Consider the following 27,065-nt stretch of genomic DNA (forward strand, 5'->3'; position numbering starts at 1 on the left):
GGGCAGATTCAGTGAGGCAAGAGCTTGAGCAAAGGCTTATAAACAGGATTGAATATGGCCCATCCAACTCCCCCCACCCTGTCAGTCATCTGTGGCCCCTTCTCCCTCATCACCCATCCTCCAGACAAAGCAAAATGGACTCCTCTCCTAGCACTATCAAGCCCACTCCACAAATGTCCCACCTCTGGAGTCCCTGGCGCACCTTCTCTTGCGGTGGTGGTGGTGTTGAATCATTAAGTCATGTTTGACTCTTTTTGACCCCATGGACTGGAGCTTACCAGGCTCCTTCTGTTCATGAGATTTGCCAGGCAAGAATACTGGAGTGGGTTGCCATTTCCTTCTCCATGGGATCTTCCTGATCCAGGAATTGAACCCAAGTCTCCTGCGTTGGCAGGCGGATTCTTTTACTGCCGAACCACCAGGGAAGCCCACATTCTTTTGCAGGGCTGACCCCTATCCTCCCGGCTGCATTAGGTGGGTGGACACTCAGAAGGGCAGCCTGGATGGAGAGACCAAGGAAATCAGCACCCTGGCCATGCTTCCCATGTCACAAGCCCTTGACATGGTCAACCATGGAGGCTAAGCTCCCTCTGCAACTTGGCCAGCTTCGGGTTCTCAGAACGTTTGCTGATGTGCCCACCATATAGACTTCAAGCCATTATGAAAGCTACAGAAATAAGAAGTAGCATGTTCATTCATTAGCAACAAACTATCTTAGCAAATAAGGCTAAATGTCAGTTCAGTGGCCAGCAGAGATACATGTTGGTCCCTTCCCCCAGTGCCCTGAGAGTGAGGGTCACATTCTGCAGGCACTGTTTAGGAGAGGATATTGAAACACAAGGGGGCTTCCCAGGTTGCGCAGCGGCAGAGAAATCACCTGCCAATGCAGGAGTCTTAGGAGACATGGGTTCGATCCCTGGGTTGGAAAGATCCCCGGAAGTAGGAAATGGCAACCCACTCTAGTATTCTTGCCTGGAGAATCCCATGGACAGAGGAGCCTGGCAGGTTACAGACCATGGGGTTGCAAAGAGTTCGGACACGACTGAAGACTGAGCATGCACACTGAAACACAAGAGGCAGGAAGGAAATGAGATAGGGTGCAGACTAGCACCCCAGGAGCCTGACAGCCTGAATTATGGGACTAGTCAGGTAGACTCCAGATAGCTAAGCTTTGAGACCAAGGGAGGGCTAGAGGCCAGAGACCACTCAGGAGGGTGGTGGAAGGCAGTGGTAGAGGAAAGATGCTATCCTCTGGCCACTTTGGCTGCAGCAGGTCTGCAGAACAGTAGAGGCCACAGTATATCCTGGGGCAGAAGCAAGTTTGAGGCAGGGAGGAAAGGAAGCAGGAAGAGCGTGAAAGCTGCTTTCTTGAGCCTGGCACACGCGCACAGCCCGCTGGGCTGCAGTGAGCAGGACAGATGGTCCTTCCCTTCGTGGTGCTGGAGGGAGGGAGGGAACCAGGACCAGCCGCATGACTGTGCACATCTGGAGGCCTGGGGGCAACAAGGGAAAGAGAGGGAGAAGGGGAGGCAGTCGGAGGAAAAGGAGGGAGCCCCCTGTCTCCTGTCCTCAGGCTGAAGGCTGCACTGTCATCCCTGGAGCCCCCTCTTTTCTCACTTCCCCAGAGCCTGGGTGCCTGGTCTGACCAAGAGTGGGAACTTAGGGTTCCTGCTCTCCTCTGGGCCCCACAACAGAAGGAACAGGCCCTCCTCTTCACACTAAACAAGATCCCTCCCCTTAACCTTCCTTGCACCTGGATTTTCTGTTCTTCCTTTAGTGAGAAAACAAACACCCTTAGGTCTGATTCAGTCTCTTTGAGAACAGCTGGCTTGTCTCTTGCCCCTGGTCTCGGAAGCCTCTGCTCTGGGCTGTCTCTCTGAATCCTGTTTTGCATTAACTTGTAAGGTAGGCTCAAGCCCCTGGGGTACAAACATCAGCTATTTAGCAGTGATCTCATCTAGCTGCGTCAGAACTTCTAGGGATGGGGCCAGGGGAACTGCTATTATTAAAACTTCCTTAAGTGACTCTAAGGTGCAGCCAGGGTTAAGAACCAGTAGACTGCTGTGATGTGGAGCAGGAGTGTGGTGCCCAGGATTATCTATTAGGGGCCAAAACATTTTGATTCATGGGCCTCCATCCGGAAGGGATAATGAGGACACAGGTCCAGAGGAGGGCAGTGGGGGTGAGGAAATCATATCAGTTGAGGGAGGTTGAGGGGAGGGGGCGATTTTACTGCTCAGGTGCTGCAGAAAGGCTGGGGACAAAGGTCAAACCCTCTGCTTCTGAGGGCTGGGATGTGTGTGCCCCGTGAGGCCCAGCGTTCCCTGTGCTCTAACAGGCACCACCTCATTAGTGCTGAGATAGTGTCACTGTAATTACCTGGAACTGGTGGAGCCAAATGGCAGGTCACGAACACCCTCAGAAACAAGTGCAGAAAATTGAATGTGCCCTGAGGCACCTGCATCTAAGTGAGATGCTGATGAATGTGGCCCCATCCATTGTCAGGTGTGCATGCAGGATGCGCCTTTCAGCCCAAGGCCCACCCATCCATCAAGAGGCAGACACACTCACCTCTAAGACTGGGGTCCTAGAACCATGAAGACCCGTAGCACCTGGGGAATTGAGGTGGGGCCCCTACAAGTTAGGTGTTGAAGGGTAAGGCAGTGCAGGGTGGGTGGGGGAGGAAAAGAGGTCCGCAGGCCTCATCCGCTGCTGGGTCAGGCTCCACTGTGAGTCTGAGTGCCTGGCTGGGGTGGCAATTCCTGGCACCCTTGCTGCCCTGTATAGAATTGTTTTGCCAGTGGCCCTAAGTGCTCTTCACTAGCACATTCTTCCTGCCATGAGGACTGGCTGTAAAGGAAGCCCAAACAAGAGGTAACTCTACCAACATTTAATATCTACAGCCTATGGGCCTGTGATGAGTATGAGGCTCCATACTGTAGCAACTGGAGCGCAAGGCTGCAGTATTTGTCTCCAAACTGTAGAACCTGCCAAAGTCTATTCTAGAATAGCAGTGCTAGGAGATACTATGTAGCCATTTAGAAAGAATGAAGGAGGTCTCTGCAAAAAGCTAGGCACAAAATAGTATATGAGGTAGGATCCATTTATGTTAAGTTCAAGAACAAGCAAAACGAATCGATGGTGAAAACAGCCAGAGCAGTCTCTCTGGGTGGGGCCATTGACTAGGCAGGGTCAGGAGGGAACTTTCTGGATGCTGAAAGTGTTCTGTATCTGGATCTGGGTGATATTTACATGGTGATGTAAACACTTCTTTAAAAATTCACAGAGCCATACACTGAGGACTAGCATCTTTTTTACACACTAGGTGTATGAGACAACTCAACATAAAAAGTTAAGAGAACTGATCTGAGAAAATGGTAAATCAAATAGGGGGAAAGAAAGCTGTAGAACAGAATTCGTGATTTCATTTTTATAAATGAGTAAGCCTGGGGAAAAGTCTGGAAAGATAACAAACTGTTAGTAGTACTTTCCCCCGAGTGAGGGGATTGGAGGTGAAGACAACCAGTTTCTACATTTCTGTATTATTTGCATTTGTGGTGGTTGAATCCTCTGTCCCTCATACCTCCTCCACGTTCCGGCCGCTCACTTCATGGTGGCTCCACTCCGGGTCATGTGAGTGTCCTGCACTTGGAGGCCTGGGTTCAGGGCTATTCAGGGCTATCTTTGGCTTCCTGTCTCAGTTTAAGACTTGGGCTTTGCATTAAGATCTTTGGCTATTGCCCCGCTCAGAATTTGCAGGATCTGGGACTTCCCTAATGGTCCAGTAATTAAGAGTCTGTGCTTCCACTGCAGGGGGTGCAGGTTCAAGTCTTAGTCAGGGAACTAAGATCCCACATGCCATGTGGCCAAAAAAAATTTTTTTACTACTAATAAAAAATAATCTGCCAGGGTCTCTGCTCATTGGGAAGATTCCCTGGAGAAGGAAATGGCAACCCACTCCAGTATTCCTGCCTGGGAAATTCCATGGACATAGCAGCCTGGTGGGTGAGTCCACGCAGTGGTGAAGAGTCAGATACGACTTAGTGACTCAACAACTGTTCCTTGGTCCACACATACCAGCATCCCACTAGGCAACCGCCTCCTGGGATAAGCCAGGTCAAGTGCCTCTGCCTGAATAGACACCATGGAAGGCACTGTCCGTGCTTGTGAGAGAACGCTCTGAAGAGGAAGAGAGCAGGGAGAGAAAGGCAGGGTGACTCGGCCCGTCAGCCATTCTGTTTGTAGCCCAACATCCAGGCTCCTCCTCCTGAACGGTCAGTGCCACTAATGGGTCTTCATGGCCTTGGTTACAAATGGTCCTGGAGGTGAATTCCGGTCACACCTCAAGCCAAGAAAATGAACCCTGCTCTGTCCCCTCTTTAATATGGATGTGACACCTGCAGGCTACAGCTTGTCGCACTGTGAGAATTATTTCTCCATTAAAATGCAGGAGTTGGAGCTTTGCCCAGGAAGAGCAGCTAAAAATACTGCTCTCTGGGGGCACCAGCTACTGGGGGGAGTGAATGGCCACCTTCCTCACCCTGCAGCCCCTAGGGAAGTCCCACACCTGCTGGGTCCCTCCCTTAAGCATCTGATTCAGCATCGTGTTTGAGCCATCTCCCAGCCCTGTCCGAAAGAAAAAACGCACCAGTTTCTGGGCCTGTTTTACTGATGGGCAAACTGAGGTTTAGACAACTTGCCCTGGGTCGCTGTGCTCCATCTACAAAATCACCGAGGGAGCAAGTGTGTGCAACCCGACTGCAGGGAGGGAAAGATAAGCCATCACGTGTGCCCAGCACTTTATAGTTTGTAGTGTCTTCTTCCTATGTTGTCCAACCCTCACAGCAATCCTACGAAACATGAACTACTATTGTACTGGTGTGGTTGACGCCTGGTGAGGTGAGGTCATGCTCCAGGGTGGAGGGGGAGACAAGGGGCAAGAGACAGAGCCTCGGCGAAAGGTTTTTGAATCTAAAACCTACCCACAGCACCAGTCGGGGGGGCCTTCTAGTAAGGTGACTGGACTTACTCCTAGGGCCATCGACTTTAGAAGAAGCACCCTTTGGAAAGAATTCCACATACCTTTCCAAAGGTATCATCACCCCTTCTTTTTAAACATATTTTGCTGTTTTTAAAATTTTTATTTATTTGGCCACGTGGCATGTGGGATTTTAGTTCCTTGACCAGGGTTTGAACTCATGACCCCTGCATTCAAAGCACAGCATCTTAACCACTGGACCACCAGGGAAGTCCCTTCACCCCTTCTTAACAGATAAGGAAATGAAGGTTCAGAGGGATGAAGGACCAGGTCACAAGTCAGCAGCAGAGCCAGGAACAAAAGTCAAAAGGGAAAACAAGAAAAAAAATTAAAAACAAAAGTCAACTGTCCTGACCTCCAGCCCAAGCTCTTCCTGCTGCCCTAGGGCCCACAGAGTTTGGGGACTGACTGGTGGGCCAGTTCTGAGACCCTGGCCCCCAAGAGTAAAGGAGCCCAGTGCACTTTGCAGGCTCCCACATCCTTGAACCTGGTTCTCTGGAAATGGTTTGCTTGCCGTGTTCACCTCTTCTTCTTAGTCTTCGAAACTGGAAGGTGATGAAAAATCTCAAGCCCATTTTTCATATAAGAAAACTAAGGCCTTGGGACTTCCCTGGTGGTCTAATGGTTAAGACTCCAAATGCAGGGGGCAAAGGTTCAATCCCTAATTGAGAAATTAAGACCCTGTATGCTGCACAGCGTGGCCAAAAAAATAAAAAATCTAAAGCCCAGAGAAGTGAAATGCCCAGCTCAGGATCACAGGGAAGGGCTAAATGAGGTCTTAGACCCAGACCTCTGACTCAGGCCTGGTGCCCATTCCACTGTGTCAGCCAAAAAGAGCACGTAGAGTTCCTTTTCTACGTTAGCTTCTTCCTGGGTCTTAGTTTCCCCATCCATAAAATGGGGGCATTAGGCCTTAAACAAGCCTAGAGTCTGAATCTTCTGAGATAAAGATATTAGGCGACACTTCTAAGAGTGGGTGGAGCCCCATACAGTGACCAAAGGACTTGGCTTTCTGGACAGCCAGCATCCTTATCAAGTGGGTAAATGAAGTTAGAAAAAGGGCCATGGAAACCCAGGGACTTAAGGACGGTGAGAGTTAAGGAGATCCAAGCACCCCTACTCTGGGCCTCAAACGTCCAGGAGGGAATTCTTCCAGTCGAGCCCTGCTGCCACACAATTTACAGAGAAAAAGCTTTCTACAAAGGCATTTATTTTTCCCAAAATGCACCCCCGGTTAACAAAATTTCTCAGAGTCCCACATTTAAATTAGAAACCCCCACATCTTTCATTCCTGGTGAAGGGAGGGATGTCAACAGGAGGACATCAGGTCCTCAGAAGTTTACTCCACTGGAGGCTGGGGACTGGCCGGAGACGTGCCAGAAATTGTCTGCCCAGCTCCGGAATAGCACCATGGTGGGGGAGGGGCTGTCCCTGCCCTCAGGCTTCCCCTGCGCTGCAGCTCTCAGCTCCCCAGGTCGGTCGGGTCTGGGCTGCCTGTCCCCGCTGTGCATGCCTGGAAAGACACTTTGGAAACCATCAGATGCTCCAGTTGTGGCAAGAGGCTCTGTCTCTCTTTCCAGGTCTCTGAGCAAGGATTCCGGGTGGGATGGGAGTGAGGTATCCTGGGAACTGTGGTCCAGAAGAGGGGTTCAGCAGGAAGCATGGCAGGAGCCCCTCACGAGTCCCTCTTGCCTCACGGGTTTCTCGGCTGAAGGGCGCACTCCTTAGGGAGGGGCTTGTCTTCTCACGCAGGGTCCCCAGTACCTAACACAGTGCTGACGCCCAGAGATGCTCAGTGAACGTTACTTGAATGGATCAATGAAAGGAAAAGCAGAGGGACAGCAGCAGATCACAAGGGGGCCCATGCAGCCGCCCACAGACCTGGTGTGACCAGCACGTCCTTCCCGTGGGGAGGGCGGGTGGAGGGTGGGGCTCACAGGGCACAGCCCGGGGCGCCCCGGAAGAGGCAGGGCCGGGGGAGGTCCTCACGTGTTCCAGCACGTGCACCTGGTTGTCTGCATGCCTGGGGGAGGGGCCCTGTATTCACTTAGTGGAGGAGGGAAGAGGCTGACTTTGGGGCCAGAGCACGAGGCGACGCCTCTAGTCTGGAGGAAATACTAAGGCTGCAGTGGCCTCTGCTGAGGAGACAGAGTTACGGACAGATGGGGGAGAAGGCTGAGAAGTGATAGCTAGTGTATCTGGACCATCGGAGACAAGGCGAGGGGAGACTGTGTACCACATCTTTGGAGAAAAATGGCAGCCAGATGGTCCGTGTAGCATATCCATTGGGGAAATATGGCGGCAGGGAGGTCTGTGTATTGCGTCCGTGAGGAATAAGCGGCGAGATGATTTAGGTATCGTGTCACTGGAGAAATAAGGCAGCAGGATGACTCGGGAATCGTGTCCATCAGAGAAGTAAGGCTGCAGGGTGGTCTGTGTATCGTGTCCTTTGCAGAATGAGGAGATCCGCTAGAGTGGACGCCGTCTGTTGGAGGCAGGGAAGCCCCCAGCCCAGAGCTCATACTGAGGCTCCAGTGCAGCCAGAGGTGGGAGCCCCAGGGCAGGGGCAGCAGCTCCCTGAGCTTCGCGGTCAGACTATTTCTGGTCCATCATCTACATTTCATGATGGGAAGGAAAAAAGAGGGGGGAGCGTTAAATGCGGGAATGTCGGATCCCCAGGGATGTGGTCACATACTCGGGGGGTGGGGGGAGTATGTGTGAGGGGGCTGACAGTCTGACTGGCAACCCCCACAGCAAGCACTGCCCTCAAGGCTCAGATAGACACACACAGCAGCCGGGCATCAGACTGACTATGAGGGTACCTGGAGGAGACTGCCCAGTCCTCGCCGGCTTCTCTCAGTCCCCCTGGATCCAGCCACCTTGCACCCTTCCCTTCTCTTGGTCTGGCACACTCTTCCCTTCCCCATGCTGCCCCCCACCCTGTCTGTCCCGATTCATCTTCTCCACTCCATACATTCACACCCATGGCCTCACTCTCCGCCATGATCTGAATGGAGAGTTTATTTCCTGACAGGGACAGCAAGCCAACCTGAAAGTTACTTAAGGCTCCATAACCTTTGGCCAAAAATTAAGGTCCCAAAACTTTTGACCTTCTAAGTGGAAGCCACTCATATTTAGTGATAAGTCTGCATTGAGAAATAGCTTATTCAAAATACACAGACACACAGAGAGATATACATATATTTATAAACACACACACAGAGGTGTAGCTCCTGGTCACTTTTAATAAAGAAGAATCTCAAACTAAACTAACCTCCAACCAACCACTTCCTAATGTAACTGCTGATGTTATGATAATCTGACCAATAACCATCACTAACAATTATTAACCACTGACTGTGTACCAGGAACGTGCCTGTCCAGCTGAAAACCCCATTTCCTAGCCTCACTTGAGTTGCAGTCACGTGACTAGGTTCTGACAAATGGATATAAACAGGAGTGACAGGAGCTATTTCTAGTCAAGCCCTAGAAAAAAATGTCCCCTCCCTCTCCTCTTTCCCTCTTCGTTCTGGAGGGGGTGTGGGAGCTGGAGCAGCCACCTGGACCTGGCAATGTAAGCTTTGAGTAGAAGAAGGCAGAAGCCAGGTAGGAGGAAGCTGGTTCCAGGGTACCAGTGGCCTTAAGACAATCTCGACTCCTGTCCCGGTTAAGCCTCTATCATATTTGCATCCTGTTAAGAGTAGTGGGGACCTTGATTTCTCCGCCTGCTGCCATTTCAACAGGGAGGAGTTGAGGCTGTCCTTCTAGGGGAGGGAGCCTCGGGGCAGCAGCAACCCCATCACCAATGACCAGCCCCCAGCCTCCTACACACAAGGGCACACACACAGATGCACAAACACCACGTCTTTACCTTCTTTGTTTTCAGAGTGTTTCAGGGGCCGCAGGGCTGCAAAAAAGGAAGAACACAGTGAAGGGGGAACTGTGGAAAGTGGTGGTAAGGAAGAAATAAAGTCTAGAAGACTGGGAAGGCCTGGGAGGAGGAGGCAGGAGGGAGAAGTTGAGAGGGCGCGGGAAACATCACAGCACTGGAAAAGGGGTCTCAGCTGCTGCCCCAGGTTCCCGTTCTGCTCTATGACTTGTCACTCCTCCCCCAGGCCTGTTTTCTGAACCTCTATAATGGGAACAATTTCCCAGCCCTCCTGTGAGTGAGGGATGTGAGAGTACCCTGAGCCTGCTCTACAAATAGGGTTAAGAGAGGCGCTAAGGGAGGCTGCAGGTGTCGCCAGCTAGGCCCAAGATCTTGCAGAACTGAGACTAAGCGTGTCTCTAAGCCCCCCTCTTCTCCCCACTCCCTCCCTTCTGCCAACTGCACCTGCCTCTGAACAAGAAAAATGAGGCCTGATCCCAGGCTGTGTCTATACCTGCCACACCCATACACCAAAGGCAGAGAATGAATTGGCACAGTTTACAACAGTCCCCAGAGGTCAATCTTCTGCCCTTCCTTCTTCAGGGATTGGGGGGTAACCCGTGTCAACTGGCACCATCACAGAGGGCTCAGCAAGAACCTGCTCCCCCAATACATGGGCCCTGGGGAGGGAAGGCAGTGAGGCCTCCAGTGGCCAAGGGGCACCAGGGCCTTGGCGCCTCCTCTCCAGGCTCCAGGCTTGTGTCCCCAAAGTGCTGGGCCCTTCGCAAAGTCACTCGAGAGAGGTTCAAAACGGCCCTCTGCTGCCATCAGGGAAGGCCAGGAGGCCAGTTTTTACATATGGGAAACTGAAGCCCAGAAGAACAAAACGCTGACCAAAGTTATTCAGCCTCTTAGCAGAGTGGAACTGTGTCAGGCTGAAAACACAGTGCTAATAACAGGACTGAAAACCACGGAGCCCTTGCAGGCCCCCGGCACAATATCAGGCCCTTCATATACATGATCTCATTTAATTTAACTCACACCACCCATGAAAGGAGCAGCTAGGAGAAAACTGAGGCCCAGAGAGGCAAAGTGACTTGCTCAAGGCCACTCAGCTTATATAAGCTGGGTCTGGAACCCAGCCTGCCCTGCTTGCCAAGCCAGGTCCTTCAGGGTGGAGTGGCCCTGGGAGGTGGTAAAGGTAGACAGGAGAAACGAAGCAGCAGGTGGGAGACCTGCCTCCCGGTCTACTTCTGAGCAAAGACCAGACTCACCGAGGCTGGGAGGCCTCAGTCCACAGGACACATTTCATTCAAACCTTCAAGTAAATGGGGCCCCTCCAGACCTTGGGGTCCCTGCCCCATCCCTGCATGTCCTCAGCCAACAGAGTCCCTCTGGGTTCAGACTTACCCGTCTTGGATCCTTCTCCATCCCCATCGTGGTCCTCGGCTCCTGGGAACAGAAACTTCCTCAGCCCTACCCACCTTCATCACTGACCTGCTCCTGGGAGTGCAGGAGGCAGGCGGATGGGGCTGAGCAGGCCTGGCCTGTGCCAGGATAAGAGGGACCCCAGGCAGGAGCCCACCACTCACCTGGCCAAGGACTATCCACTCACTCACCCACCCACCACTCACCAGAGTCGACTTCCCTACCAGGGTCAAACCACCTACCTATCAATGTCGACTTACCACCTACCAATCACCAAGTCAACCCACACTGACCCCAGCAAACAGCGGCTGCTTCAGACACTGTCCACTCTAAGGATGACACAGCCTCTCATGGTGACACACAAACCCACAAAGAACTCACGCCTGCATGACTCGATCTCCACGTGCTCTCACTCACAGATACACTCACGTGACTTATGCTCTCACGGTCACACACAGACACATTCATCCCTCTGTTACACATCCACTACTTGCTCCTAGTCACACTCACATCCACCGTGCATTTCTGCACACTCACCCTGCATGTTTGCACACTCACGGGCAGGCTCACACGTCTTTAAACACACGAGATCTGTTCAGCCTCCAGATCACACATATACACACACAATGTAGCTGCATTTGCACACACATTCATTCTGTCACTGGAAAGTGACACTCCTGTTGATATCATAGACACACCAACATACCCGGAGACACATGCACACCGCCTCTCTCACTTACCTGCATTCTCCTCCTCGCAGCTCTGTTTGATCTTTCTCCAGCACACGAAGGCCAGGGCCACCAGCAGTGCGACAAGGCAGATGGAGAGCCCCACGGTCACCCACAGGGCCTCGGGGGGGAATGTCATGGGCTGTCCTGGGAGGGGAGGTGGGGAGAATGGGGAGAGACTGTCATGCCTGACCCCCAGTGCTCCTGAGGACAACCCCCCGGCTCCAGAGTGTGAACAGGGGGCTCCTACCTTCAGGGGGCCCCCACACCATGAACTGAGCTTACATAAGCTCCTGTGCCCCTTCCCCCCACATCCACAAACCCTCCAAAGCCTGACACAGCTGGGATTGTCATGGGCAGGCCTCAACCTGGGAGGTTTGAAGAATCTGTGGCCCAAGATGCTCAAGAACCTTCTATGGCTCCCTACTGACATGGAAATAGTGCTTCAAGCTTCTTTGTAATTCCATTCTCCGTAGAGACGACCGACTGCTCCCAGCCCCTGCACCACTGCTCTCGGTTTCCTCTACCTGAAAAGTGCTCCCTCACTCTCCACCTGGCTTATGATTCCTCCTCAGGAAGCCCCCCTTTCTTCCCCAGCCCCACCTGGTGATATTCTCCATCTTACAGATCAGGAGTTGGCAAACCACAGTCCATGGGCCAAATCTGGCCCGTGGCCTGTTTTTGTACAACCCAAGAGCTAATAATAGTTTTACATTTGTAAAGGGTTACCAAATAAAGGAAAGACAGCAGCAGCAGCAACAGAGATGGTATGTGGCCCACAAAACCTAAAATACATATACATCCAGGCTTTGACAGAAAATGGGTGCAGATTCCCGCATAAAGATGAGGGTGGACACGGAGGGCACCCAAGTACAGGTTTACCCCTGAGAAGGAGACTTGCCAGGGGAATAGTGCTGTGAAACGCTGAGGGCCCTCCTGTTGGCAGTCTCAGGGCAGAGGGAGGAGCTGAGCTGCCCTTGGCTGGGTAAGGACCCACAGCTGTGCTGAGTGCACTATCCTCCAGCCCAGCCCCAGGATCCACGTGGGGTCCTGGGCAGAGGCCTTGGGGACAACAAATCTAACAAAAGCTCCTGCAGAAGATGCCATCAGAGCAAAGAGCAGTGCCATCAACCCTCGGGCAGTGGAGGCCTTAACACTGACATGGGGATTTGCAGCCAGGGTCACTTCCAACAGGCATGGCTGGTTACACTGCTGCTCTGGATATCAGCAGCAAAGGGACCCATCACCCTGGGGAACAGGAGCAGAAGAGAAAGACAGCAGCTGACACAAGAGGACAGGCCAGCCAATCCATGAAGCGCATGGAAGGGACCCCTGGGAATCCAGAGCAGGGGAGGCTCCTGCAGGAAAGCATGGAGCAGACCACAGAAACACCCAGGAGGTGGGGCTACTGCCCTGTCCAGCCCTGGGCTGGTGTTGGTACCTGGAGCACAGGTCTGACTTGCCTTCATCCCACCAGCCAAGGACAGAGAGGGGCTCAGACCTGCATCTTCAGACTCCACATCCAGGGCTTGCTCCACAAAGCCCCCTCCACATACAGCACATGCAACTAACCTCCAGCAGGTGCAGAGGGACCAGGCCAGAGGACTCAAAGTCAGAGTCCCAGAACGTTTTCCAAGGCACAAAGCTGCCCAAAGCGAAATACAGGCCAAGGGCTCCAAAGTAGGGCAGACCTGCTCTCAGAAAAACAGGAGGCTGGGTGGTGGGGAGGAGAGGAAATTAGGCTGAGAGGCTAAAAGTTGGATTCTGGTTCATCTGCTCACTGCAGGATGCTGGAGCCAAGGTCCACAGACCCCCATGGATGAGTGCAGCAGGGCCACAAGCCCTCAAAACTTAAATGCAAATGACTGCATTTATCATGTATCCAGTTTTCAGAGAGGTGGCTAATCCCCAAAGAGTCAGAGCCACTGTGCTAGGCTGTGGCCTTGGGAAAGTTCTCTCTTCTCTCTGGCCTTCAGCTTCCTCATTTGTGAAATGAACACACTTTAAATGCCAGCTACTATAATTTTTAATGTTTTTCTCTCAGGTGGAGAAATGTCCCCACTGAGCAGCAGCAGGAAAGGAGGATAGTACCAGGAAGCACATGGAAGAAACCCCTGGGGATCCCAGGGTGGGGCTTTTGCAGAAAAGCAAGGAGCAGAGCCACAGAAACACCCAGGTGGAGGGGTTCCCACTATGCCCACCCCTAGGCTGGTGTTGATGCCCTCAGTACAGGTCAGGCTTGTCCTCATTCTGCCAGTCAAGGACAGAGTGGGGTTTCAGACCTGCATCTTCAGGTATATGAGTATAATCGCATACTCACAAGTCCTTTCTACACAGGATGGCAAATAGCTAATTTAGTTCAGTGTGCAAATTATCGTGAAGATCACCAATCCTTCAAGGTCCCCTCAACCCCACCTGTCCCTAGAGACTTCTGAAACTGCAGCCCATTCTGATCACTCCCCACTCCTCTGAAAACTTCACATTCTCTGTCAATCCTGCTGTAGCTAATATTTCTGATTCTCTCCTGTGGCTACATCAGACCATATGCTGACGTATCTAAAAGGTCAAGGAGACCCCATGGGACATCCAACAGCCCAGAGCAGTAACAACCCCACAGAAAGTACAGGCCTAGGGTCTCCAGAAAGAGGGTGAAGTCAATCTTGGGGAGGGGGTGGGCAAAGGGACAAAGCCTTGCCAGAAGAAAAACCGTGAAAGAGGAGGAGGAATGAGCCTCAATTCCTAGAAGGCAAATGCGATGGACACTTGCAGAAGTGAAGGCCACGCAAGGTCCTTGCAAATGGGGCGCAGGAAGACAGGAGTGAGTCAGTGAAGCCTGAGGCTTGCGCAGAAACTGGTTATCAGGGGGATCAGGTCTTCTGTGGGCCGCAGGTCAGGTGGAAGTCATGGGAAAGAAATAGGAGAACCAGATGGACAGAACCTGCTGTCCTGATCCCAGAGAATGCAGGGGGGTCCCTAGGAAAGGTTAGCTGTCCGAAGGGGAGGTACAGAGGAGCCAGAATGCGATCCAAATAAGGATGAAGACTGCCTCCCCCTGGCCTGAGTGTAGGTCTGAGCCCTCTTCACACCTCCAGGCACAAGGGGTACACACTGAGGTGGGCACTAAAAGAAGGGAAGTGTGGGCTAGGAGCCCAAAACTGTAAATTGAGGGAATTGCCCAAGGGGCAGCATTGATCTGGTGTTTGACCACATGGGGGCAGCAGAGAGAGCCCAGCCATTCCAAAGGCTGCCTGTGCTGTGTGCTGTGGTTAGTTGCAACCCCAGGGACTGTAGCATGCCAGGCACCTTTGTCCATGGGGGTTCTCCAGGAGGGAATACTGGAGTCAGTTGCCATGCCCTCCTCCAAGGGATCTTCTCAACCCAGGAATCGAACCCAGGTCTCCTGCCTTGCAGGTGGATTCTTTACCAGTTGAGCTACCCGTGAAGTCCAAAGGCTGGCTGGGTCCAGTTTAATTCCATGGGGAACTGACATTGATGGAGTGAGGGGTCTGACCACCTGGAGAGGCCCAGCTGTCTCTCAGGGGCTCACAGTTAGATGGCGCCCAGCAACAGATGGTGACATAGCAACACCTTCTCAGCACTTGGAGAGGTTCCCGTAGGAAAGCACTCCAGACAGAGCTATGCCTTGTGGCTGCTCCAGAACTCCCTCCTGGAACACCTCCAGATTCCAGACAGGTATTCAGTCCCCAAGTACCAACTAAGACACTCTTGCTGCTGCTGCTGCTGCTAAGTCGCTTCAGTCGTGTCCAACTCTGTGCGACCCCATAGACGGCAGCCCACCAGGCTTCCCCATCCCTGCGATTCTCCAGGCAAGAACACTGGAGTGGGTTGCCATTTCCTTCACCAATGCATAAAGTGAAAAGTGTTAGGAGGGCAAATACTACAAATGATTCTTATTGCGCAATATAGCAAGTCCCTTAAGGACTGCTTGGGGGAGAATTTGAGACACGTGAAATGTAAAAAAAAAAAAAAAATTGTTAAGTTTCCTGACCACCCAAACCTATCTGAATTCTGGCTCAGAGTCTATATAAAAAGCGATGGTTCCTTCTATCCTTCCCCAGCTGCTCGTCGGCCCCTACCTGTGATGGTGACCGAGCCGTGGGCGTCCTGCTGCAGCACGGGGTTGCGCACCAGGCAGCTGTAGGTACCATTAGCGCCCAGCACCACCCTCAGCACACTGTGCACGTCGAACAAGCCCTGTTCGTTGGCCATCTGCGACGTAGTCACGTTGCCGGTCAAGGGCGCACCCTGCCCATCCTGCCACAACACTTCGGCCTCGGGGTAGCCCCGGTAGCTGGAGCACGTGATGGTCACCGTGTCCCCAGGCCTCAGGTCCTTGTTGGGCTCCAGGGTCATGCTGGGTTTTGAGTAGGGGGCTGGAGGGGAGCAGAGGGTAGAGGGCAGAGGTCAGGTAAGGCAAGGGCAGTGGGACACAGTGGAGGGAAAGAGCGCCCGGGGCTGTGAAGACAAGGGTCAGCACTGGGGCAGTGGGTAAAGGGCTGCAGGAAGTAGGAGGGGCGTGCCAAGGGGAGGGCGCCCCCTTCCGCGGCTCTCACCTGCCACCTGCAGGCTGACCGCGGCGCTGCCGAAGTCCCGGATGCTCACGAAGCAGGTGAAGCTGCCCTCATCAGCCACGCGCACGCGCTGTAGCCTCAGGGACGCGTTGCCCTGAGCCAGCAGGTCTGGGAAGAGCGCTGTGCGGTTGGCATAGGCGCTGCCCTGGTCGCGGCCCTCGGCGAAGCTGTGCACCAGCTGTTTGGTGTCTGTCAGCTGCCAGATGAGGTTGAGCTGTGCCAGGCTGAAGCCGGGCTCGGTCGAGAAGGAGCAGCGCAGGGTGGCGTCGGTGCCCACGAGGGCCACCACGGGGTCTTCCGGAACCTGGACTTCCACTGCACCTGAGGGCGAGGTTGGAGCGGCAGGGCAGTGAGGAGGGGTGGGGACACTCGGCTACCACCACACTGCCTCCCATATCTCCTCCATCGACCCCCAGGTCCCATGCCATCTTCCCATTTTCTCCCCAGACCTAAAAACAGATTGAGTCTCAGCACTTCCAGACGTGTCCCTAATCGTCTGACAAGAATCACAACAGCTTGGCCTTGGCCTGACAAGGTCCATCTCCCTGGGGGACCTGGCCTGGGGCAGCCTGCAGCTCAAGCAAAACTCTCCTCTCCGCCAGGACCCATTTCCCTTTCCTATCTTCCGACTCTCTTCTGAGATCTGAATGCTTCTCCACTCTTTCCACCGGTTTCCAGAGCCCTGGAGTCAGGAGACCCAGAGAGCTGAGAGGACCTGTGATCATCACCCTCACCTACTCCTGCCACAGTAAGCTTTCCCTCTATGCAACCTGTTTCTGTTATTATTATTAGGCGTCTCACTGTTCTGGGAGACTGAAGGTAAGGAGCTAGATTCAGATACTATGACCACTGGAGATTGGACCAACTCCCCGCCCCTGTCCCCCACCCCAAGGGACATTTAAGAAAACAAAAGAAAAACCTGTGGGGCTTCTATGGGGCGTGATGGTGACCGAGCCGTGGGCGTCCTGCTGCAGCACGGGGTTGCGCACCAGGCAGCTGTAGGTACCATTAGCGCCCAGCACCACCCTCAGCACACTGTGCACGTCGAACAAGCCCTGTTCGTTGGCCATCTGCGACGTGGTCACGTTGCCGGTCAAGGGCGCACCCTGCCCATCCTGCCACAACACTTCGGCCTTGGGGTAGCCCTGGTAGCTGGAGCACGTGATGGTCACCGTGTCCCCAGGCCTCAGGTCCTTGTTGGGCTCCAGGGTCATGCTGGGTTTTGAGTAGGGGGCTGGAGGGGAGCAGAGGGTAGAGGGCAGAGGTCAGGTAAGGCAAGGGCAGTGGGATATAGTGGAGGGAAAGAGCGCCCGGGGCTGTGAAGACAAGGGTCAGCACTGGGGCAGTGGGTAAAGGGCTGCAGGAAGTAGGAGGGGCGTGCCAAGGGGAGGGCGCCCCCTTCCGCGGCTCTCACCTGCCACCTGCAGGCTGACCGCGGCGCTGCCGAAGTCCTGGATTCTCACGAAGCAGGTGAAGCTGCCCTCATCAGCCACGCGCACGCGCTGTAGCCTCAGGGACGCGTTGCCCTGAGCCAGCAGGTCTGGGAAGAGCGCTGTGCGGTTGGCATAGGCGCTGCCCTGGTCGCGGCCCTCGGCGAAGCTGTGCACCAGCTGTTTGGTGTCTGTCAGCTGCCAGATGAGGTTGAGCTGTGCCAGGCTGAAGCCGGGCTCGGTCGAGAAGGAGCAGCGTAGGGTGGCGTCGGTGCCCACGAGGGCCACCACGGGGTCTTCCGGAACCTGGACTTCCACCGCGGCCCCTGAGGGTGGGGTTGGTGAGGTGGGACGGTGAGAAGAGGGTGAGACACTTGTGACCTCCCTAGTTCCCCTCCCCTTCCAAGTTAACTTCAGGCCCTGTCCACTGCTTTTTTAAGGGCTGAGGAGAGATGCTTTTGAACTGTGGTGTTGGAGAAGACTCTTGAGAGTCCCTTGGACTGCAAGGAGATCCAACCAGTTCATTCTAAAGGAGATCAGCCCTGGGTGTTCTTTGGAAGGAATGATGCTAAAGCTGAAACTCCAGTTTTTTGGCTACCTCATGCAAAGAGTTGACTCATTGGAAAAGACTCTGATGCTGGGAGGGATTGGGGGCAGGAGGAGAAGGGGACGACAGAGGATGAGATGGCTGGATGGCATCACTGACTCGATGGACATGAGTCTGAGTGAACTCTGGGAGTTGGTGATGGACAGGGAGGCCTGGCGTGCTGCGATTCATGGGGTCGCAAAGAGTCGGACACGACTGAGCGACTGAACTGAACTGAATTGAGGAGAGTTTATTACTTGTGGTTCTAGTTCAGCCAACATGAATATAGTAAATACATACTACGCCAAGGGTAAGAGTTAGGAATGCCACAGAGAACACCACCAAGGTCACACCTCTGAAGAGCTTAAATTTTAGTGGGAGATAGAGACAAACTAGCACACAAATTCTTGGTAGCATGTGATCTTGGTAGCATGAGTATGAAGGAAGAAAGAAGCCAATGGATAGAAAGTAAAGACGTAGTTTTTTAAAAAATCTGGCAGGTGCATCACCTGTCTGTGCTGGCTGCATTTCCCAAGTATACACTATTTTTATAAATTATGAAAAGAAAATCTAAACAATAATATGCACCAAAATGCTATTAGTGGTTTTCTCTGGATGAGAATCACAAGTTCTTTTTCTTTTCCTCAACAAACATAATTAGTTTTTATGCAAGAAAGAAAGATTACCCGTGCATTTAAATATGGTGGTGAACCACATTCTCCATAAAGAGATACTAAGCTGAGATTGAAAGGGAATGAAAAAAGAGTCTGATATAGTCAGAGAAAAGCCCCCTAGGGCAGGTTGCCCTGTTCCCACCCCTGCCCTCTTTCCTGTGGGTTTACTCTGCAGCCTCCCACCCAGTCACCTCTGCCTCCAGTCCAGCTCTTCTTTTAGAGCCCTGGGAAGTTAGGTTGGGGTTCCTGACAGCTTTTCTTTTGGTGATATGTGCCTCCTAGCCTGGCACTGCCATTCTTGGGCAATGGTTATGATAAGTGTGTGCTCTGGGCATCAGCAAAGCAGGCACACTCAGAAAGTGTGGAGACCAGTCTTGAAACAAAGCTAGCTGAATATAGCACTCATTAAAGTTTTCTCACATTTTGAAAAATAGCATTTTATAGTTAGTATTTTCATTGTGAATTACATATAGGGAGGTGGTATCATTGTCTTTGGGCTTCCCTGGTGGCTCAGACAGTAAAGAATCTGCCTGCAATGCAGCAGACCCAGGTTTGATCCCTGGGTCAGAAAGATCCCCTGGAGGAGGAAATGGCAACCTATTCCAGTTTTCTTGCCTGGAGAATTCCATGGACAGAGGTGCCTGGCGGGCTACAGTCCATGGGGTCGCAGAGTCAGACACAGCTGAGCAATTAACACACACACACCCATCATCAACATCTTTGCAGTGTGTGATGATCTCTAAAGGCCTTAAGCTTTCACTGGATCTCCTGCCAGGCTGCCAGGCACCACAGGCCAGATCTCCAGTTGGAGACCAACAGGGTGCCCCTTGTATGGGGGCATTTGGGGGATGAAACCTGAGGAGTCACCCAAAGCCCTTTCTCTAGAGAAATCAACGTACCGCTGGGTAAAGCGGTGCTTCCTTCTTTTGACCACCAGATGGCACCAGACATTCAGCTTTGTCTTCCCCCTTGAAGGAGGACGTCTCCCTCTGAGCAGATTAGGATTTGAAATATGATGGTGTTGTCATTAAAGTAGGTGCCATTATTGAAAGCCAACTCTGTGCCAAGAACTGTGGGGGAAGACTTATATCCTTTATTCAACATGGTTATTGAGCACCTGCTATGTGGCTGGCATTAATCCTGGCCCTGGGGATACATTCTACTCTTTGAGCGAAGCAGGCAATAAGCAAGTAAACATATAATATGTCAGGTGGAGATTAGTGTTGGGAAGAAGCATAAAGTAAGGCCAGCGAAAGGGAGGGAAGAGGTGTTATTCTATACACAGTAGCCTGGGCAAGGTGACATTTGGGCAATGGCTTGAATGAAATATGGGATCGAGTCATGCAGACATGTGGAGGGAGAAAGTTTTAGGCAGATGCAACAGTATGTGCAAAGGCCCTCAGGAGGGAGCACACGTGTGTTTGAGAAACAGCCTTATCACATTTAATGCTCACGTTACCATTTTACAGAAGAGAAAACAGAGGCTAAGAAATATCAAGTAAGGTGGATCCCAAGGTAGGAATGAGGTGGACAGGGCACAGAGGAGATTTGGAGGCAGTTAGCCAAAAGCTTCCCAGCCCTGCCAGACAGAGAGGCCTCAAGGCACCTCAAGGCTCCAAACTGCTCCCCTCACCTGTGAGGCAGAACCACAGCACTCCCAGGGCGGGGGCCACACTCACACCCGTGCTGCTCGGTCCACACAGCATCTTCTCGTGAGGCAGCTGACAGCTGCACTCTCCGTGATGGAAGGCTGCCCCTGCCGGTGAGGAAGAGGAAGTGAAGCTTCTGTCTCAAAAGGTCCTTACCAAGCCCTCTCTCTCACCTCATCTCCCCTGGACCAGCCTGGTGGAAGGCTGCAACAGCCCACTGGGAGGTCCTCCTTCCCACACCCTACAGGGCTCCCAGCTGAGGGATATTTTGAGAGATGCTGGCAGGAGGGAATTGAGTCACTGGGGAGGCTGGATCAGGGGAGGCAGGGCAGCAGGCAGTTAGGATCCACCCCTTCTAAGATACTGATATGCAAACAAAAGATAGGAGAGGCAAGGCCAAGAATAGGCAAGCCTGGCCGGATCGGGGCAACGCAAGTATGTACACAGATCAGTTTGGCTCAGCTGGTAGGGGAGAATAAGGCTTAGAGATCGGCTAAGACATTATTTTGCTGACAAAGGTCCGTATAGTCAAAGCTATGGTTTTTCCAGTGGTGATGTATGGATGTGAGAGTTGGACCATAAAGAAGGCGGACCACCGAAGAATTGATGCTTTTGAATTATGGTGCTGGAGAAGACTCTTGAGAGTCCCGTGGACTGCAAGGACATCAAACCAGTCAATCCTAAAGGAAATTAGTCCTGAATATTCATTGGAAGGACTGATGCTCAAGCTCCAATACTTTGGCCACCTGATGTGAAGAGCTGACTCACTAGAAAAGACCCTGACACTGGGAAAGATTGAGGGCAGGAGGAGAAGGGGATGACAGAGGATGAGATAGTTGGATGGCATCACTGACTCAGTGGACATGAGTTTGAGCAAACTCCAGAAGATAGTGAAAGACAAGAAAGCCTGGCGTGCGGCAGTCCATGGGGTCGCAAAGAGTTGGACACAACTTAGCCACTGAACAACATAACAAGAGATCAGAAGCTTATCCTGAAGGCAGCTGGGAGCCACAGAAGGTTCTGGAATAAAAGAAAGGATATGGTCAGAGCTGTGTTTCATAAAGATTACACTGACAGCATCTGCAGGATAGATGAGAAGAGTTGGACAGAAGAGACAAAGCAGGTCTGGGGGAAAGCGGCAGCATGAAGGACAGGGGAGCGAGAGGGGGAGCAGTCGGGGTGGCCGTGGTCTGAGCCTAGGGAGCAGGCGGAGCATTCACGCAGAGAACAGGGAAGGGTTTAGTGTAGGCTGTGTGCAGTGAAAGGTGTTTGTGCAGGAACTTCCTGGAGAGACTTCTGAAGGCCCCCGGTGAATGAGTGTGGGGCTCAAGGGAGAGGACATGGGCTAGTTTAACATGCATATACTGAGGGCCCAAGACAAATGAGAAGCGGAAGTGGCCTGTTCTGAGACTGACCCCCGCCCCCATACTGGAATCAGGATTGAGTGGGGTATTTCTGCAACCTCCCAGGACCCTGCTCCCAGTCCCTGGCTTCCTCCCACCCCACCCCCAATGCTGTCTGCCTTTTCCCCAGGTCTCACAGCTGCTGCCTGATGGTCACATCCTGACTAAGCCATGTGTCAACAGGGTTGATTTATACTATTCAATACAATTTGACAAAAATAGAAAAGGTTTCACATTGCTCAGACCACCCAGGGAGCCAGGCTGCCTGACTTGGTCCCATTTTGCAAGAGGAAAAAAAATTAAAGCCCAGATAAGTGAGGGGACTTCATGTTTTGCACAAAGTTGAGAAGGGTTTGCATTCTCCACCTCCTGCCACACCTCTCTCCCCTTCCAGGGAGCGAATGGCATCAATAGTCGAGTTTTGAGCAGTTTCAGTTGCACAGTCGCAACCCTCCCAATCCCAGCCAAGCACCTCCCGCCTCTCCCCCTTCCCCCACACCCAGCAGTTGAGCTGAGGGAGTCCCTTAGCCAAGCCGGGTGCATCCTGCGCCGCCGCCCCACCTCCCAGCTGTCCACAGTGGGGAAGCCCTGAGCAGCCACTTCCTTCCCAGACAGTTCCGGTCCAAACCTGGCGGCCTCAAAGCCTTGCCGCCTGCTGAGTCAGCAGCCTTCGAGGTCCATTCATAAAGGCACCCTTGGCAGGCACCACATCATGCCTACAAGGGCCACCACAGACTGAAGGGAAATGCTGGCAGGCAGTGGCCGGCCATGTCTGCCCGTCTGCTGAAGGAATCACAGAGACTAAGGATTAAGGAGCTCTCATTTACCCCAAGACAGAACCAAGGCCTGTCCTTCCTGGGTCTCCCTCACTCTTCCCACTGCTGCCCATGCCTACCATCTCCCATCCTGACCTTGGCGGCCAGCACTCCTGTGATCCTCCCGTGACTCTCCACTCTGCCCCTGCCCACCCCGCACTCTGCGTGTCTCCTCTTAGGACCTGATGCAGGAATCTGCTCACATCTTTCCTCTACAAGGCCCTCACATGGTTCCCCATTTACCACCGGAATAAACGCACACCACTCTGCCTGGCTCTTAAGCCTTTTCTGATGACTATTTCCTCCATTCATCAAGCTAATTCCTGCTGCTGCTGCTGGGTTTACTTGCCAGGGTTGCTTGGTCTGGCTGCCACCTCCATGAATATGGGGCGGTCTCCCAATCTAATCAGGTTCCCCAAGGGCCGAGCTGTCCTTCCCTCCTGAGGGAAGGTGAGGATTCCCTGGGGGTAGTGGGGGTGGTCAATCAGTTCAGTCTCTCAGTCATGTCCGACTCTTTGTGACTCCATGGACTAGAGCACACCAGGCTTCCCTGTCTCGAGTCAGTGATGCCATCCAACCATCTCATCCTCTGTCCTCCCCTTCTCCTCCTGCCTTCAATCTTTCCAGGGGTTGGATTTGCTCTCTTCAACTCCTTTCCTAGACTCTGGACTCAGGGAAGTTCCTGTCTCATGTGTTCCCTGGGGAGAAGCCTTGACAGCCCAGAACCGAGGACAGGGAGAGGCTCCCTCCCCAGTAGCTGGGCTCCTAGAGCTGAGCACAGGAGAGGGGAACACATCTCAGAGAGGGTATTGCTAGGCAACAGAAGCATGACCTGTGACCACTGGGACAGACAGGCTGCCCAGCACACAGAGCGTCTTGGAGACGCACAGGCCTCAGGCTGCATTCACACCGCCCTGCCCACCTTTTCTACAAAGGGGAATTCTCACCCCCAGGCAGGATGGCCCTGGAGTCAGCATGTGCCACCCCTCCCAGTGAATCACCAGCCAGTTTTCCCTCCTCCACTTCCTCCATCCTCATCGAGCCCTGTCCCAGCCAAATGTGGGAATTCCAAGGAGCCCTGGCAGGAAAGAGCACAGGGTGCCTTGGCTTTCACAGAGAAGAAGGAGGGAGGGGCCCGGGCCACCCAAGGCCTGAGGTTCAGTAAGTGCATCCACCCCCAGAAGAGGTGGAGCCACAAGGAATCTCCCCAGAGATGACCTCCATAAAGCCAAAACCAAAAATCAAGGGCTGAGGTGGGCTCTATACTACGATGCCCTGGATCTGGGGATGTCTGAGGGGAACTCCTCACCCCTACCATAACCACCAGCAGCACCCCATTTTCTCTTAACCCTCCTGCCTTTTCCCAGTCCCTGCAGGGGCTGCTTGGACAACACGTCTCCCAGAAGGCAAGAAGGATCAAGTCACAGAACTAGTGTCCATCTTTGCTAACCAGCACTGGATAGAAGCGTAGCTTTTGAAAACAGCGGTTAAGTCCCTGGATCCAGCTCTGCCTGAAGCAAGCTGCATACCAAGACTGCCCAGATACTTGAGCCAATCTTTTTTTTTACCCCCTCAAGCTAGTTTGAGCTAAATTTCTCTTACCTGCAACTGAAGGTTGTTCTTGTCATCGTTTAGTTACTACTGCTAAGTCGCTTCAGTCGTGTCCAACTCTGTGTGACCCCACAGACGGCAGCCCACCAGGCTCCCCCGTCCCTGGGATTCTCCAGGCAAGAACACTGGAGTGGGTTGCCATTTCCTTCTCCAATGCATTAAAGTAAAAAGTGGAAGTGAAGTCGCTCAGTCATGTCCAACTCTTCGCGACCCCATGGACTGCAGCCCACCAGGCTCCTCCATCCATGGGATTTTCCAGGCAAGAGTATTGGAGTGGGGTGCCATCGCCTTCTCTGAATATGCTATCTAGGTTGGTCAAAACTTTTCTTCCAAGCAGCAAGCGTCTTTTAATTTCATGGCTGCAGTCACCATCTGCAGTGATTTGAGAGCCCCCCAAAATAAAGTCTGCCACTGTTTGTTCCACTATTTGTTTCCATTTGTTTGTTTTGGAAACAAAAGTTTCCACTGTTTGTTCACCTATTTTCCATGAAGTGATGGGACCAGATGCCATGATCTTTGTTTTCTGAATGTTGAGCTTTAAGCCAACTTTTTCACTCTCCTCTTTCACTTCATCAAGAGGCTCTTTAGTTCTTCTTCACTTTCTGCCATAAGGGTGGTATCATGTGCATATCTGAGGTTATTGATATTTCTCTCAGCAATCTTGATTCCAGCTTGTGCTTCATCCAGCCCAGCGTTTCTCATGATGTACTCTGCATATAAGGTAAATAAGCAGGGTGACAATATACAGCCTTGACATACTCCTTTTCCTATTTGGAACCAGTCTGTTGTTCCATGTCCAGTTCTAATTGTTGCTTCCTGACCTGCATACAGATTTCTCAAGAGGCAGGTCAGGTGGTCTGGTATTCCCATCTCTTTCAGAATTTTCCACAGTTTATTGTGATCTACACAATCAAAGGCTTTGGCATAGTCAATAAAGCAGAAATAGATGTTTTTCTGGAACTCTCTTGCTTTTTCCATGATCCAGAGGATGTTGGCAATTTGATCTCTGGTTCCTCTGCCTTTTCTAAATCCAGCTTGAACATCTGTAAGTTCACAGTTCACGTATTGTTGAAGCCTGGCTTGGAGAATTTTGAGCATTACTTTACTAGCGTGTGAGATGAGTGCAATTGTGCAGTAGTTTTAACATTCTTTGGCATTGCCTTTCTTTGGGATTGGAATGAAAACTGACCTTTTCCAGTCCTGTGGCCATTGCTGAGTTTTCCAAATTTGCTGGCATATTGAGTGCAGCACTTTCACAGCATCATCTTTTAGGATTTGAAATAGCTCAACTGGAATTCCATCACCTCCACTAGCTTTGTTTGTAGTGATGCTTTCGAAGGCCCACTTGACTTCACATTCCAGGATGTCTGGCTCTAGGTCAGTGATCACACCATCGTGATTATCTGGGTCGTGAAGATCTTTTTTGTACAGTTCTTCTGTGTATTCTTGCTACGTCTTCTTAATATCTTCTGCTTCTGTATTAGGTCCATACCATTTCTGTCCTTTATCGAGCCCATCTTTGCATGAAATGTTCCCTTGGTATCACTAATTTTCTTGAAGAGATCGCTAGTCTTTCTCCTTCTATTGTTTTCCTCTATTCCTTTGCACTGATCGCTGAGGAAGGTTTTCTTTTCTTTCTTTGCTATCCTTTGGAACCCTGCATTCAAATGGGTATAACTTTCCTTTTCTCCTTTGCTTTTTGCTTCTCTTCTTTTCATAGCTATTTAAAAGGCCTCCACAGACAGCCATTTTGCTTTTTTGCATTTGTTTTTCTTGGGGATGGTCTTGCTTCCTGTCTCCTGTACAGTGTCATGAACCTCTGTCCATAGTTCATCAGGCACTCTGTCTATCAGATCTAGTCCCTTAAATCTATTTCTCACTTTTACTGCATAATCATTAGGGATTTGATTTAGGTCATACCTGAATGGTCTAGTGGTTTTCCCTACTTTCTTCAATTTAAGTCTGAATTTGGCCTGTCCTAGCCTGTCCCCAGGTAGACAGGCTAGGAAAGGTGGTCTCTCCCTAGCCCCAAGAATCCTGGCTTCCTGGTACCGCTTTTCTGCCTCTCAGCCAGATCTCTTTGAAATAGTAAATAGTGAGCCCAAAGTTTGGTTCTAGTTCCAGTCCTGGCACTTTGCTGGGCAATCTTTATAGGTGACTTCCCCTCTCTGAGATCAGTGTGGCCATCTATGAAAAAAGGGCTTTGAAAATAAGTGAAAGTCTCTCAGTCATGTCCAACTCTTTGGGACCCCATGGACTGCAGCCCACTAGGTTCCACTGTCCATGGAATTCTCCAGGCAAGAATAGTAGAATGGGTTGTCATTCCCTTCTCCAGGGGATCTTCCTGACCCAGGGATCAAACCTGGGTATCCTGCATTGCAGGAAGTTTCTTTACAGTCTGAGCCACCAGGGAAGCCTGAAAGAAGAGCTTTACTGGATGCTGATGGAACTTCATTAGTATGTTAAGCCTTCATGTACTATATCCTTAAGGTCTAGCCAGTTAGCTGCCATGTAGGTCACACTGAAATGTATAAAATGACTGTGGCAGAAACCACTAGCGTTCCCTTTACATCTAGTTTCCTCCCCTTCTGTAGAATATTTATATTTTGTTAGGCACAGGGCCACTTAGCTAAAGACTACAGATACCAGCCTGCCTTGCAGCAGGGAATGGCCGTGTGACCATTTTCTGGCTAATAGGATGTAGAAGGAACTGATGTATAACTTCTGGGTCCTGCCTTTAAAGAGGCGCATGCCCGCTCTCTTCTCCTCCCCCTTCCCACTGTCTACAACACAGATGTGGTGAGCCATCGAGGACCACACTGCCAAAGGCAACACCCTGGGGACTGCAGAGCAGCAAGACAGAAGGCCCCTGCGGGGCTGCAGCATCAGCCCTGGACATACCCGGATTGTCCCCCGGGTGAGAATAAGCATCTCTTTGAGCGTCACTGTTATTTCGGGTCTTTCTCACAGCATCCAAAGTGACTAATTTAGGGACCCATCCCTTCCTTCCTCTCCCGCCTTCTCTTCTCCCGCTTCCCACCCTATGAAAATTGCTACTGCTCAGAACAGCAAAAGGAAACCACATCTAAAAGAGGTGTTTCAAAATGTGAACTGAACACTATCTCATTAGAGTCACTTAATGATTCCTGGACCCAGCTTAGGAGATATTTCAAGGGTAGTCATGACTTGTCTTGGTGATTGTATGTATGGTAGGGGTTGAAAGAGCCAAGGATGGACTGAAGG

General features: G+C 51.9%; 1 protein-coding gene and 1 long non-coding RNA gene across 5 annotated transcripts in view; one reads left to right on the forward strand and one right to left on the reverse strand.

Annotated features, from left to right (window-relative positions):
• Positions 1-6,231: 6,231 nt before the first annotated feature.
• Positions 6,232-27,065, reverse strand: part of CD276 (CD276 molecule) — a 33,842-nt gene continuing 13,008 nt past the window's right edge. For all 4 annotated transcript variants that reach the window (XM_086322596.1, XM_086322593.1, XM_086322594.1 and 1 more), the window contains exons 2-10: positions 19,978-20,100; positions 17,069-17,410; positions 16,574-16,888; positions 15,637-15,975; positions 15,160-15,456; positions 11,075-11,209; positions 10,317-10,358; positions 8,910-8,945; positions 6,232-7,651 (exon numbers count right to left, since the gene is read on the reverse strand). In XM_086322596.1, the coding sequence (XP_086178722.1) occupies positions 7,629-7,651; positions 8,910-8,945; positions 10,317-10,358; positions 11,075-11,209; positions 15,160-15,456; positions 15,637-15,975; positions 16,574-16,888; positions 17,069-17,410; positions 19,978-20,050 (1,602 nt within the window). In that variant the 5' untranslated portion in view covers positions 20,051-20,100 and the 3' untranslated portion in view covers positions 6,232-7,628. The remainder of the gene's footprint in view (positions 7,652-8,909; positions 8,946-10,316; positions 10,359-11,074; positions 11,210-15,159; positions 15,457-15,636; positions 15,976-16,573; positions 16,889-17,068; positions 17,411-19,977; positions 20,101-27,065) is intronic.
• LOC147365204 (uncharacterized) lies at positions 16,102-24,248 on the forward strand. Its single transcript, XR_015135240.1, has 2 exons — positions 16,102-16,402; positions 23,588-24,248. It is a non-coding gene; the product is annotated as an uncharacterized LOC147365204 (long non-coding RNA).

Source organism: Bos grunniens, chromosome 10 (assembly GCF_055505025.1).
Source record: "Bos grunniens cultivar Pamir isolate PY7600 chromosome 10, Bosgru_T2T1.0, whole genome shotgun sequence".
NCBI classification, from domain to species: Eukaryota; Metazoa; Chordata; class Mammalia; order Artiodactyla; family Bovidae; genus Bos; species Bos grunniens.